Source organism: Buteo buteo, chromosome 12 (assembly GCF_964188355.1).
Source record: "Buteo buteo chromosome 12, bButBut1.hap1.1, whole genome shotgun sequence".
Taxonomy (NCBI): domain Eukaryota; kingdom Metazoa; phylum Chordata; class Aves; order Accipitriformes; family Accipitridae; genus Buteo; species Buteo buteo.
The window spans coordinates 23,621,897-23,635,020 of NC_134182.1; the positions used below are offsets into that span (position 1 = coordinate 23,621,897).

Sequence of the window (13,124 nt, forward strand, 5' to 3'; positions counted from 1 at the left end):
CTATTACCTTAGATACCTTGAGTAGTATGGATTTTATAGAGGATATACAGAAATTAAAAGCTGCTAGGCAGCATCAGGGAATTGCTTCCAGTCCTGTGACATTAATGCAAGGTGGAGTGGACTTTTGGAGAGTCAGTTATATGCCTTTAGTGCACTGTTCTTTCTTATACGCTGGGGAGGGCTTATTAACTTGGGGGGTTAGCATTGGACTTGTACAGATAAAAGGATCCAGATCAGGTGCCTGCTGTGTTCAAGTTAAGGAACCATCACAGAACCATGAAGATTCGAGCATCAGTGCAGGCACCAGCTGTTGGTGCTTTTTACTTGAATGATTATTGAACTGTTCTGTGCAGAGCTAGCTAAAACTCATCGTTTGATTTCTGTGTAGCTGAAGCCTCCAGCTTCAGGAATATGATTAAAAGGAATGCGATCTGGCTGGGATTCATGTGCTTTTTTTAATTTTGGTTCTGTGTTTTGTGAGGGTGTGGTTTGCCTCTGAAAATGAGCTGAGTTTGGAAGCAAGTTTTTTGTCCTTATTTGGACACTTCTGGCCTTGTATTACAGACTCCCGAAGAGCTGAGTCTGTGCAAGGCCAGTTCAGGTCTTGGTCTGAAGCCTGGTTGATCCGCAGTCTGCAAAACCAGCAACCTAAAACCTGAACTGACTGGCTTACGTAATGTTTTGTCTCTGTTATAGTGCAGACAATGTTTAAATGATGGCGGAAGGGGTATCAGGTACCATGCTGGTCTTGGGCAGCAGCATGCTTTGGAGATCAAGCAGAGATTTCTTAGTTTAAAATATATTTCTTTTGCAGGTGAAGCTGTGTGATTTTGGCTTTGCACGTATCATTGGTGAAAAATCTTTCAGGCGCTCTGTGGTGGGGACACCTGCTTATCTTGCCCCTGAAGTGCTCAGGAGTAAAGGTTACAACCGTTCTCTAGACATGTGGTCCGTAGGGGTTATTGTCTATGTGAGCCTTAGTGGTACATTCCCATTCAATGAAGATGAGGATATAAATGATCAGATTCAAAATGCAGCATTTATGTACCCACCAAATCCTTGGAAGGAAATTTCTAGTGAAGGTAAAGAAAGGAATTTTCTCTTTTAGAATGTCTTTATATGTAGATAACACATTCAAATGCTTAAACCTCAAGGTTCATGCAGACAGGAGTGTGAGAATTATTGGTAGTTTGAGTTTAGTAGACTATGCCAGAATGGATAAATATGAGCTGGCATATATTTGTGAAAGACAAATTGTCAAATACAGTGTTTTAGATAATTTTCAGGGCAGGAGGAGCCAATAGATTTAGCAAGAAAAATTAATTGCATGCATGAGGAGTGGGATGAATAATCTGAAACTTCCCGGAATTCCCAATGAAAAGTTAAATCATGTGTGAGTATTTGCTGAATGCTGATCTGAAAATATACTTTATCTAAACTATAATTACTGAAACAATTCAAAGTTGAATCTGGAATTTTAGTTTTGTACATTAGCAGGTGAAATAAAACCTGGATCTAAATGTCAGGTCTGAACAATCTAGAAGTTTACAAGGTCAGTCTCTAGAGCTCTTCATTGCCAGCTCTGAACACACAGGTAGATGTGGAAGGTCCTATACAAAAGTAAACAATGGTGGAAGTACCTACATCATTTTGGAATACAGGGTTGTGCTAAAGTTACTTAGGCACTTCTGAAAAAATCACTAAAGTCAGTAGGGAAAAAGATGAGTGAGTAATATAGTAAAGCTTTTAGTGTTTCCATCAAAGCAGCGGGGGAAGCTTACCCCATACCTATTTTGTAGCCTCATTTAACATAAGCAAAGCTAAATATAAAATTCAAGAGCTTGATTAAGTTTAAATAGTTCAGTTGGATATACATACACACATATAAAAAATTTCACTTTCACTGCAGCATGTGAATGATGATAGAAGTGATTAGTATTTAAACAATATAATTTTTATTCTTTGTCAGCCATTGATTTAATAAACAATTTGCTTCAAGTGAAGATGAGAAAACGTTTCAGTGTTGACAAATCCCTTAGTCATCCGTGGTTACAGGTAAACCATCTGTCTTTTTCACTATGTTTATAATGGGTGAATAATGATTTTTTTGGATTAAATCTGTCAGAGGCTTATTCAAACTGCTACTATCAAAGTCTGTTAACAAGCATTCATGGAGGCTTGAGTATTTCTGGTTTTGACTTTACGTTTTAAGTGCTCCAGGATTCAGCCCGTCTGTTAATGGCTTCCTTCCTCAAGGAAAATTTTGTTTTGCTGTCTTTCCCACCCCTTGCTTTCTATCTGCCACCAACATAGAGTTTTACTCTTCTGGCACCTTTCCTAAATGCAGGTAGTGATGAGTGCATGGAGCCCCACTGAAATCAGTATAGAGACAAACATTGTTTGTTCAGTGCTGATGCAGACACACAAGCTGGAGTGGGCTGTAACTTGTAGGCATTTTAGAACAGAATTGTTTGGAATGGAATTTATCTGCTGCTTTGACGTGGGTTCCTTTCATAATGGTTTCACAATACTGTATGCACATATCCATGCACACAAATAACTTAAAAGACATTAAGGGGAAAATCCCAATTAATTTTGAGTACAAACAATATTGGAACCAGTATAATTTCATGTATGTGTATATACACAATTTTATAATAAAGCTAACATAGCTGTCTTGTTACAAAAAGTGTTCATGATTTACAGTGTTACAACCTTGGATACTAGCCTATTTAATTCTGAACCATTCTTTATGGACACTCTGTTGGGGTATTTTGCGGGGTGGTGGTGTTTGTGTGTTTGGTTTTTTTGTTGTTGTTTTGTGTTTTGTTTTTTTTTTTTTTTTAACAGATCCTTGTTGCTTATATCTTGTGGCTATTTATACTAAAAATAGAGACAAACTGCAGAACTTGTCTGTGGGAATGTAGTGCTGCTGTTTCTTAAACTGCTTCCTTAAACCTCTTTTACTCCTTAGGATTATCAGACTTGGCTTGACCTCAGAGAATTTGAAACACGCATTGGAGAGCGTTATATTACCCATGAGAGTGATGATGCACGCTGGAAGGAACATGCTTATGAACACAACCTTGAGTACCCCCAGCATTTTATTATGGCTCCTAATCCAGATGACATGGAAGAAGACCCTTGATTTATTCATTATGCTAAATTGCAGCAAAGAAGGATACTCTAGACAGAAACTGAAGATAAGTTTTGGAACAACTGTTGCTCTTTCTGAATGCTGTACACATAGTTCAGTGTACAAAGCCCCAGAGGATCCTGCATTGACATGGGAATAGACTGTCATCTGACAAGCTTTTTTCCATCTCTGACTTAAACTATGAGTAGTTGCTGGACAGTGGGATAAACCCCGTTGGGTAACATTTCACCGAGCTGTGTGGCTACAAAGCCATTACTGAGGTGTAATGTGTACATATTGAATGATTTGTGTGTTTTTCAAGGTTTGGTTGTTTTGGGTTTTTTTTTGTTTTTTTTTCATAGACTACACAATAAGAATTTTGTAATGGTTTTCTAATCCCTATTTACTAGGCCATAGAGGACTGTTTTCTGTTACTTAGATACATCTCCCATTTCCTAAACTGTGCATGGTGAAAAGAGACAGTAAAAAGAAATCAGTGCAGAATACCTTGGCTAATAGCAAAACATGGTGGTTTAGGTTGAATACAGCTTTATAGATGAAGGAATAATTTGCTGCTGTTGAGACAGTTAAATATGTGTGTCTTTGCCCTAATTGAACTTTTTTCAGATACCCCCAAACGCTGTAACTTCTTACATTCCTCTTGAAATACTGGCTGACAATCTAAAAAGATGACAATCAAAGCTATGCTAGTCCCTTATTTTGTCTGTTAATACAGGGCAGTAAGCCACAACAGCATGTCGCTGTGCAAGGCTGGCACATGTCATTGATACACACCAAAGGCACTTTTGTGTCAAAACTACACAAGTATTACACAGAGGGCACACAAGGCTTGATGTAGCATATCCTTTCACTCTGGAAAAACAGCTTCTAGCAGAAGGATGTGGAAGAATAGGGAAAAATACATGCAGCTTTCTTCTGTTGTTTTGAGTAACTAGATTTTTAAATTCTAATATTTTTAAAATTTGTTTTAAGGTTCCCTGGATTTACATCAGGAGTAGTTTGTAGCCTGCTTGCTTGTATCTTAACTCTGCTCAAAACCTAGGAGTAACAGTGGATATCAAATCACCTGTTGCTTCTGCCAGGGCAGCTACATTGTAGGAGAAAGGGCTTTGCCTTCTGACCTTAACCTGCAGCCCCTCCCGTCATCTTTACTGTGCTCAGCGTTGTTTGAGCTGAGTCAAGAGTCCAAAACCAACTCTTAATTCAGTTTTTTACACAGATGTCTCAGTTGATGGATTCCCAACCACTTACTGGACCTGTGGCACAATAGAGGAAGCAGCAGTGTTCTTTGGAAATTAATCCCTCAGAGGACAGTGTAACAGTTAAAGTTCATGGTATTTCAAAGAAGATTGAGGGCATGAATGCTAAATGCAAATGGAAGGTTTTTTGGTCCTATTTTAAAAAATGGAAAAGGTGAAATCTTACCTTTTGTGTAGCATAACAGTATTGTGCTGCTGGAAGGTGCTGGATGGCTGTACATATCCCTGATGTGCCAAGCGGCTTAACTGGAGCTTGGTTTAAAATACTCTTTAAAATACTGATACAGGCTTGAACTGCAAAGTCAGCGAGAGGCTTTGGGGTAGCTCCTCTCTCTCCTACAAAGATTTGTGTGTGTGTGCGTGTGTGTGTAGATAAGTATTTTTTTTTTTTTCTACTGTTGTTATTCAGGTAAGGAAGCAGGTGAGCAGACTTTTTCTAAGTTGTTAGATATACGTAAAACTTTATGAGGTTATTTCAGGGCTGGCAGCTGCTTGCGATGACAGCGACCTGAACAGCAAAGTCAGTGGCAGTTGCAGATGTACCCACAGGTAGGTTTGGGTCTTTAACCCACCTTTTCTTTTCCTATTGCCCTTAATTTAACTGCCACTGCATTTTGTAGGTGTCTAAGTTGGTAAAGGCTGAATTCTGGCTTCCCTGTTAGGATACACCAAACTTTGTACGAAACATTGGTGCAATCTGTATGGCAGTTTCCTACCGCCAGGAGTGGGCAGAGCATTCCAGCCCTTCTGACCACCATGCATCCTCTCTCCTAGCACGTTTTTCTCAGGTTTGTGCAGGGGACCTGCCTGATGGCAGTGCCTGCCACTCCTATGCTGGGGGTCATCCTCCCCCTTCGATGCTGTCAAGGCAGTGCAAAGGAGTTCAGAAGGGACAGAATCTGTCCCTTAGCCTTGCCTTCCTGTTAAGGCAGGGTTTCAGGACTGATTCTTCAGAGGAGCACTATTTTTCATTTTTGGAATCAGAACAATGACCTATGAAGTTGGTAGTCTGGTGTTTGCCCAGGCTTGGCAAGGGAAGCAGTGCTTTTTTTCAACTTCTACTGCTCAAGTGACCAAATTTCAGTGAAGCCATTGCTATCTTCCATCCTAACTGTAATAATGTAGACACAGTCTGGTTTTAAACTTCAGATTTTATACTTGAGCTGTCACTTCAGGTTTTCCTGTGGGTTTTTTTCTTTGTTTGTGTTGTTTTAAAGCAGGAAATAAAGCCAGTGCAGTCACTTGGAAAAGTACAACAGGAATAGAGGAAGGAGGGGACAACAATGATGTAGAAAGCCTGGCTGATGTCTCTCCCCATGAAGTCTGCTCTGTTCCAAAATTAAACCTATTTATTCTTCAAGTTGTATTAAAGAAAATAAAAATAAAAAAATGCTGTTGGCCTTTGGAGGAGCTTGCCTGACCATATATGCAGACTTATGGGTCCAGACAATAGAAGTCACAAGCAGCTAATAGTTGAGGAACCAAAAAAATCAGACACACATTAGGAGTAAACTTTCTTCAGAGTAGTAAAAATAGCTGAGTTTTTAATTCCCTTTTTTTTTTTACCTTTACTGCAAACTTTGACAGCAGTAGGTTACAGTGTTTAATATCCTTACCCCTAGCTGAATTAAGTTGCGTTCATTCAAGAAATAGTGCTATGATGATGCTAGAAAAAAGCTCATGTAAAATTTATAGCCTCAAAAGGACACTGTCAAGTACTTTTATATTTTTTTATACATCCCAGTGTTTGTAAATATCCTCTGATAAGCTTGAAAATAAAATTTATTTCCCTATCAGACTTGTTCTTTTTATTTACATGCATTATCTCTCCTATCAACTGTTCTTAGAAGTAAATGGTTCTTTATACTTCCTTGTTTGTGGATTTGTCATTAGATATGCCCTGCTGTGGGAATTCTCTTAGCAGGTGCTTTGGAACTAAATAACTCTTTCTGCATGGTTCCTGTCACCATTCTCTTTATAAAAATATCTTCACAAATGTCAAGGCATCTTATGTTTTAAGCAAGTACCAAAGCTGAGTACATTTGTTACTGACAAGGCTTAACTTGATTCCACTAGTAAATACTTCACTCAGTTCTTTTGTAAGACCCCTGAAACATTGTTCATTTTCTGCTCTGTATATGCTGGTTTCTGTATGTGCAGCATTTGATTTCTACACATACTGCTTTGAGTAGGTCAGTCGACAGGTTTAGGGTGCTGTACTAGATTTACTCTGAAACAGCACTCCTTACCAAAATGTGGCTAGGCCCTGAAGCCTAGATTGGTGTGAGGAAAAATTGCCTGGAGAAGTACTGTGACATTTCACGTGCTTTCACTTCAAAGAGAAATTGAACTATTTAGTTCTTACCTTACTGTGTATGTAGCCATATGCTGATTATATTATTGCAAAACACTTAGTATGTGAAACCATAAAATGCAGGACTCTATTCCTTTTACTTAGATTTTTTTAATTAATAAGTTGCTATTGAAAGCTACTACTATCAGACATTTTGCTATAGTATTTGCAATTACTTCAGTAAGAGTTCACCAAATCCAGCAACAGGAGGTAAAGGAGACTTTGATTCTGGCTTATGTTTCTTGTCAGGATGTACAAGTCTGTGGTGAGGCAGCAGGGCAAAAAAGTTAAAACAGTCCCCCATCTTCTTGGGATTCATCAGCATATCATAGCTGTGAAGTAACTGCTCATGAGTTGCTCCATCACATGAATTCTGCAAGAGCACCTAAAAAAAAAAAAAAAAAAAAGTGTTAGCCCTTCCTGCTTTCCTATAAATTCCCTCATACCTGCAATTTCTTGTTTCATCCTTTTCACTCACCCTAATGTAACTGTGCCATAATGTTCAGTAGAACTGGTGAGATCCCTGGTGGAGCTCATAGATTGATATATGTAGCAAAGTTTTGCATTAAATACTCCTAAATATAATATGATCAGTTTACTTTGAGGAATCCACAGTAACTGACATCTAGGAGAAGCAACTCTTTGATCTCACACCTACATGTTGTTTTGAACAACTTTTTTTTTTTTTTTTTAAAACCAGATTTTTATAAAAGCTTTCTTGCTGCTTAAGAGTATTGCTTGTGGATGAGGAGAGTTTATGTACCTGTAAACACTATTGTACCTGCAATCGGAGGTCAATGCCCATGTTTTTTAAAAACTCCCGCTGTTTTATAGGGCCTAATGTGGCTGTTCTTCCCTGTGTCATCTTTCGAAGATAGCTGAAATCAACATCTGCTGTCAGGTCTGCTGTACCTGGAGCTCTCAGCACATCGTGAAGTTTGTGATTCCGGAAACCCTGAAAAATTAAAATTGGAAGATTATACTCAGCTGTACTCCTAGCTACCATAGCTGGGGCTAGCAAAGACTAAGTTGTGTGTATGAGGGGTGAGAATAGCAAATTATACTTTGAAAATCTGAGATAAATGTAGCAAGGGCTCAGATTATCCTTCCTGTCTGACAGAAACTCTTATGGGTACTGATTAAGTAAGAACTCAATTACTCAGTTTTATGATTGCAGCATAATCCAGTTTTTGCTATTATGTCCACTCAGGACCTTTCTCTTACAACAAACCTAATGACCCAAGTGACAAATAAAATAGTATTTTGCCTTATTATTTCAGGATGAATGACTTACCCGGAAAGTGTCAGTTTTGGTTCCATCATGACCATAATCAGCAACCAGTGCAGCCCCACCATCCTTTTCTATACGACCAGCAAGCCTCTGAATGATGACACCAGCCTCAGGACACACTTCCACATGATCTCTCATTTCTTCAGGCTAGCACAGAGTTCAAAGATCAAAACACCTGTGTTAGCAAACAAGTACAGGGCAAGAGTTCTTCACACTTGATGTCTTGGGATTGTTGTCACTTCACTGGGCCACAGAGGTCCAGGGGTGTATTCTAGGCTACCTAGAGCTTGAGCTAGTTTTTAGTAACAGTCATTTTCAATTAGTGTTTTCTGAGTGCTGGATTTTGGTTATCTCTTCTATAGCCTACAGTCAACTGAAATTAAAATTTTTCTTAACAAGTGAGAATACCTGGATCAGGTGAAACTGCATGACTGTGATACTGAAAGAATGAAGAGCACTCTTTGGCTTTATGCACCCTTCAAAAAAGGTGTTTCTGTGTGAAACTTTGTAGTTGGTTTTAATCTCAGCTACTTCATTTTGTAACTTTAAGAATGCAGTGAACTTTAGAAAACCAATTATCTTGGATAGATACTTTCCATTAAAGGTCAGTACAGCACAGAAGTACCCAGCTGCACTGAGTATGTACACAGCAGGTTGAGAGCCTCGCTTAGGCAGGGCTGCTATTGAGATGGTGATGTGACACACAGAACACAGAACTCTCCCTGTCACTTGCTGCCTCAGTTTGCCTTCTGAAGCCTTTTGTCTGTTTAAGCTCTGATTTTGCAGTTTGAGGTACATGTTCATTTTTGTGCTCTATTTTCACAGCACACAGAGTTAAATGCTTGTGGAAGTTCTGCAGAATGGAAATGGTAAGCTATATTTACTCATTTATAGACTGAGAGCCCTCCTCTTGCTGTCAAAGTAACTGAGAAGCAGTAAATGTACTTGAAAGAGTCAGTAAAGATGTAAGTATGAACTCTGGTAGGCATAACCTTACCTGAATGAAGTTTTCTGTCGCGGGGGTACTGGATGGTGACAGGACAAACCGGAGCTGATCAGGAACCTCTGGATCTATATCAACCAACACTTCACGCCAACCTTTCTCTGTTCTCTGTTTAATGAGCCCAGAATACTCATTTTACACTCTAAAAGGTACAACAGTATCTTGTTTATTTGATTGAACTAATGTGTCAAGCATTTTCTCAAACTTTTTAAGAACATAATATGCTATGAGCAACAATTATTCATTCCTCTTTAATTCCAGTAACTGCCTTGGAAAAAGCCTGTGGTAGAGACGCATCTGCAGAGTCAACAAATACAGGTTTAATTATACTTAAAAGGAATGAATGACGCTGTTAAGAAAAATGCTGCCTCTTCTATTGACAGTGCAATGTTTAACTTATCAAAATAGTTTATTCTACCAGTGATTTTCGTAAACTAATTATCAAATTGAAGTTGAAAGTTTCTTCTGAATCCTAACTAGCCTCTATTTTGCTATTCTCATTACCATTCAAATGAAAGCCCTTCAGTCTTTGTTACTAGTGGTACATAGAATAACACGGAAATTAAAAATTTCATTAATGTAGCATAAGAAATAAAAACCCTTGAGATTTAGCAGAAAGAAATCTTCAGCTTTCTACAAGTTTTTCCATTCAAGAACAATTACTAATTTTACAGTTATCAGCTGAATTAAGCCTTATTTGTCCAAATTCAGTTAGAAATGTTTTATCACTAGAGACAATGCATGTGTCTAGTGTGGCACCCTAACTCTATTCCTCCTCAGAGAGAAAAGGCATTTAAGCAGATGGTCACAATTACAATAATCTTCTTGCTATACCTGAAACTTATGTATTGGCAGGGCATCAAAAAACTCATGTGCTAGGTAAAAACTGTAACCTGTGGGAAAGTAAAAAAGAATGCATTAAATTATTAATGCTTCCATAGCAACTTCCTGTTGGAAATTAAAATGTTTTAATGATTTTTAATGAATTCAAGCTAGTTAATGTGTTTGTGAAATAATTACTTCCAGCTTGGATACATCAAAGACAGCATTTCTAGAGCTAGCTCTAGCTTCCAGTCCATGAATTTTAGATTACCTCATAAAAGGAGATGTAGGCAAAGCCAGTAAATGGTTTCCCATGAAAAGTAAAAGTCAGGGTATGTGAAACTGGGTAGCTATCCTCAAATGAAGGTAGTCAGAATAGGTACCACTTAGGAAAATGAGTCAAGATCCTGCCTCAGACTCATACAAGAAGTAAGAACAAATACGTATATTAACTACTTTTCTATCCATTATGAAGGCTAGCAGAGATGTCCTCCATTACCAAAAACAGCAAATGGAGGAAGGACACCATACTTCTAACAAGACGTTCAAGCTCCTTACCTGGTGGCACATCTTGAATGTCTCTGTACCAGAAAATGGGAATTCCAGTCTTGCTAACACCTTTCATGTAAGCAGACTGGTCCTTGGGGTTTGACTGCACCTTTCCTCCTGTCAGCATCAGTGCTTGGATCTCACTCAGTTTGGGACTCAGTTCTACCAGATGAATAGAGATGTCACATTTACTAAGTAAAGAGGCAAGCTGGTTGAAGACCTATAAAGACAGATGAATTCTATTAGGCACAATCATGTGCTGTATACATTAGAGGTTGTAGAAGCAACCTTTAATCTCATTATTCAAGATAAAAGATTTAGCTGGCTTTCATTTAACAAAATAGTGTCAGTGAGAGAGACTGCATTTTGCTTCTCCAAAGGAAGTGGGAATTTCTTCATCAATTTTAATAAAAGCTGCTACGCTTCTAATAAAGTTGGCAAATACATCACACATTATTACATAGTTGTAAGGATAACAACATGAAATGCTAACTTAGCATAGTAATAGCCTGAGAGTGAGTAGCTCCTCTAAGACCTGCAGAGGGTTTAGCATTAGGAGAGAAATGGTTGTTTTCCCAGACACCATAAACAAAAGTGTTCAGTAGCCTACATTTCACTGTGCTTATTAGAGTTTTTTCATTAACATATGTAAATAGAATAAAAGTTCTTCTAAGGTACTAAATCCCACTAGCAATCTGCTTTTTAATCAGTAGTATTTTAATTAATAGACAGTCATGCATGCATGATTGCACACAGAGGGTTAACTCGGAAGAAGTCAGTCCCTGAAATCCCCTAAGGAACTGACACAACTTCACTCCTGTATTACTGTCCTCCCCCTTTTCTCCTATTGCTTGCACTGCAGCCTCCCTCCCAGTTACACATAGCAGCACCCTCCTAAATGGTTTTCGGTTTAGATAATGCTTTCCTATACAGAAACAATTTGCAATGGAATATTCCTGCACTCCCCTTCTATCAAGTAGTGTTTAAAAGATTCCATGTGTCTGCAGTGTGCATACACTGGCCCATGTTCTGCTTTCAACTGAGAGACCTGGTCTCAGAAACAGGCATAGATTTTAATTAAAGTCTAAACTGCAAATCTCCTGACCGAAAAGATTTGATTACTAGGGAAGGTTAAACCCCAGTAGCAAACCATCATTCCTTCAGCTTTCAGAGTAGCCATGGGATAAAGCCAGAAATAAAGAATATTAATATTAGCTTTCACCTACCCGTAATATATCGTCAGTAAGTGTGCCCCTCCCTGGGCCCAGTTCCACCAGCTGGAACACTTCAGGTTTGCCTGTGGCTATCCATTCACTGATATACCATATTCCTATTAACTGGCAGTGAGAAACAACACACAGAAAGTTACAGTGTAACTTGAGAACTTGTGGAAAGCGATACCTGCCTTTTGTCTGATAATAACTAAGATACTATGCAATATTCTCTCTCTGTATTTTGAAGTTATGAAGTTATTAAAATCACAATTGTTTGCTGTCGGCCCAGCAGAAGCAACTCTCTGTCAGTAAATGTCTGGGACTCCTTTCTGGCTGGAGCAAGAACTTTTACTTAAGGCTCAAATGCAGGTCACTTCCCAACTGTTCTTTACGACAATTCATTTGCCAAAGTGTCATCGAGAACAGCGTTTAGCCAGCCTTCACTGCTGGAAATGATACACAAACCAGAGTGAACCAGACCAAAATCTGAAAATAATTTCTGAGTAGAGTTTTCACACTGGGAAACTGCCATAACTCTTTTTATTTGTCAGCAAATTCTATATGAAAGTAAGCGTTACTAAGCACAGAGGGTGTCCCAGGCTATAACAGATGAAAGGACTCCCCGATCTTCCAGAAAAACCAGACACCCTTTCCTCCTCCGAACCCAATTTTTCTTTTGGGAAATAACTTGAAGCTCATCGCTGCCATTCAAGTATTTTGACATTGGTGACGTCCCCGAAGGCAGGCTTCGCTAGAATTCTTAGAAACCACAGCTAGCCAGCCGCGTGTAGCTGAAGAACGAAGTTACTTAAGGCGTAAGGAACGATGCGTTACCTCTCCAAATACCTGACTTATTTCAGGGGAGGTGACGAAATCCCCGCTTTCGCCGATGCCGCCGCGGCGCGTATAGTAACCCTGCGGGGAAGGGAAGCGGGGTGGGGGGGGAGAGGAGCCGGGGTCCCGGTGAGCGGCACGGCGGGGCCGCTTCCCGGCCGGCTGCGGCACTGCGGGCTCCGGGTGCTCAGGCACAGCACCCCCGGCCCGCAAGCCGCGACGGCGAGGAGCCCCCGGCCCCGCCCGGCCCCGCCCGCACCTGGCCGGGGTTGGTGAGCGCCTCCCGCATGTACTCGGCCACCGTCACCGGCCCGGTGGCCCGCAGCTTGAGTAGCAGGTGCCGCAGCATGGCGGTGGCTCCGCCGGGCTCCTCCGCCTCGCCCCCCGCGCCCGAGGAGGGCCGCGCCGCCGCCGCCGCCGGAGCTGTGGGGAGAGGAAGGGCTCAGCGGGGCGGCTCGCCGTCCCGGGATGGGGGGGGCGGGAACGAGGGGAGGCGGCCGTTACCACGGTGACGGGGGACCCGGCGGCGGCCGGCGGGGCCCAGGGCGGCGGCGAGGAGCGCCCGGCGCGCGGGCAGCGGGACCATGGCAGCGGCAGCGGCGCCCGCGGCCCGCTCCTCCCCCTCCCTCCTCCTCCCCGGGT

The 13,124-nt window shown here is 40.7% G+C and overlaps 2 protein-coding genes across 6 annotated transcripts in view; one reads left to right on the plus strand and one right to left on the minus strand.

Annotated features, from left to right (window-relative positions):
- Positions 1–6,209, plus strand: part of PRKD3 (protein kinase D3) — a 48,997-nt gene extending 42,788 nt beyond the window's left edge. For all 4 annotated transcript variants that reach the window (XM_075043072.1, XM_075043074.1, XM_075043073.1 and 1 more), the window contains exons 17-19: positions 815–1,082; positions 1,970–2,055; positions 2,975–6,209. In XM_075043072.1, the coding sequence (XP_074899173.1) occupies positions 815–1,082; positions 1,970–2,055; positions 2,975–3,148 (528 nt within the window). In that variant the 3' untranslated portion in view covers positions 3,149–6,209. The remainder of the gene's footprint in view (positions 1–814; positions 1,083–1,969; positions 2,056–2,974) is intronic.
- A 655-nt stretch (positions 6,210–6,864) lies between these two features.
- NDUFAF7 (NADH:ubiquinone oxidoreductase complex assembly factor 7) lies at positions 6,865–13,083 on the minus strand. 2 transcript variants are annotated; one of them, XM_075043077.1, is made up of 10 exons: positions 12,990–13,083; positions 12,742–12,905; positions 12,483–12,563; positions 11,661–11,771; positions 10,444–10,654; positions 9,898–9,956; positions 9,058–9,171; positions 8,064–8,207; positions 7,551–7,724; positions 6,865–7,154 (listed from the first exon to the last, which is right to left on the minus strand). In XM_075043077.1, exons 1-10 carry the CDS (start codon positions 13,066–13,068, stop codon positions 6,942–6,944), a joined length of 1,350 nt encoding a protein of 449 aa, XP_074899178.1. In that variant the 5' UTR covers positions 13,069–13,083; the 3' UTR covers positions 6,865–6,941. The 2 variants fall into 2 exon arrangements, with proteins under 2 accessions (XP_074899178.1, XP_074899177.1); XM_075043076.1 differs by having other exon boundaries at positions 12,987–13,083.
- Positions 13,084–13,124: the final 41 nt, after the last annotated feature.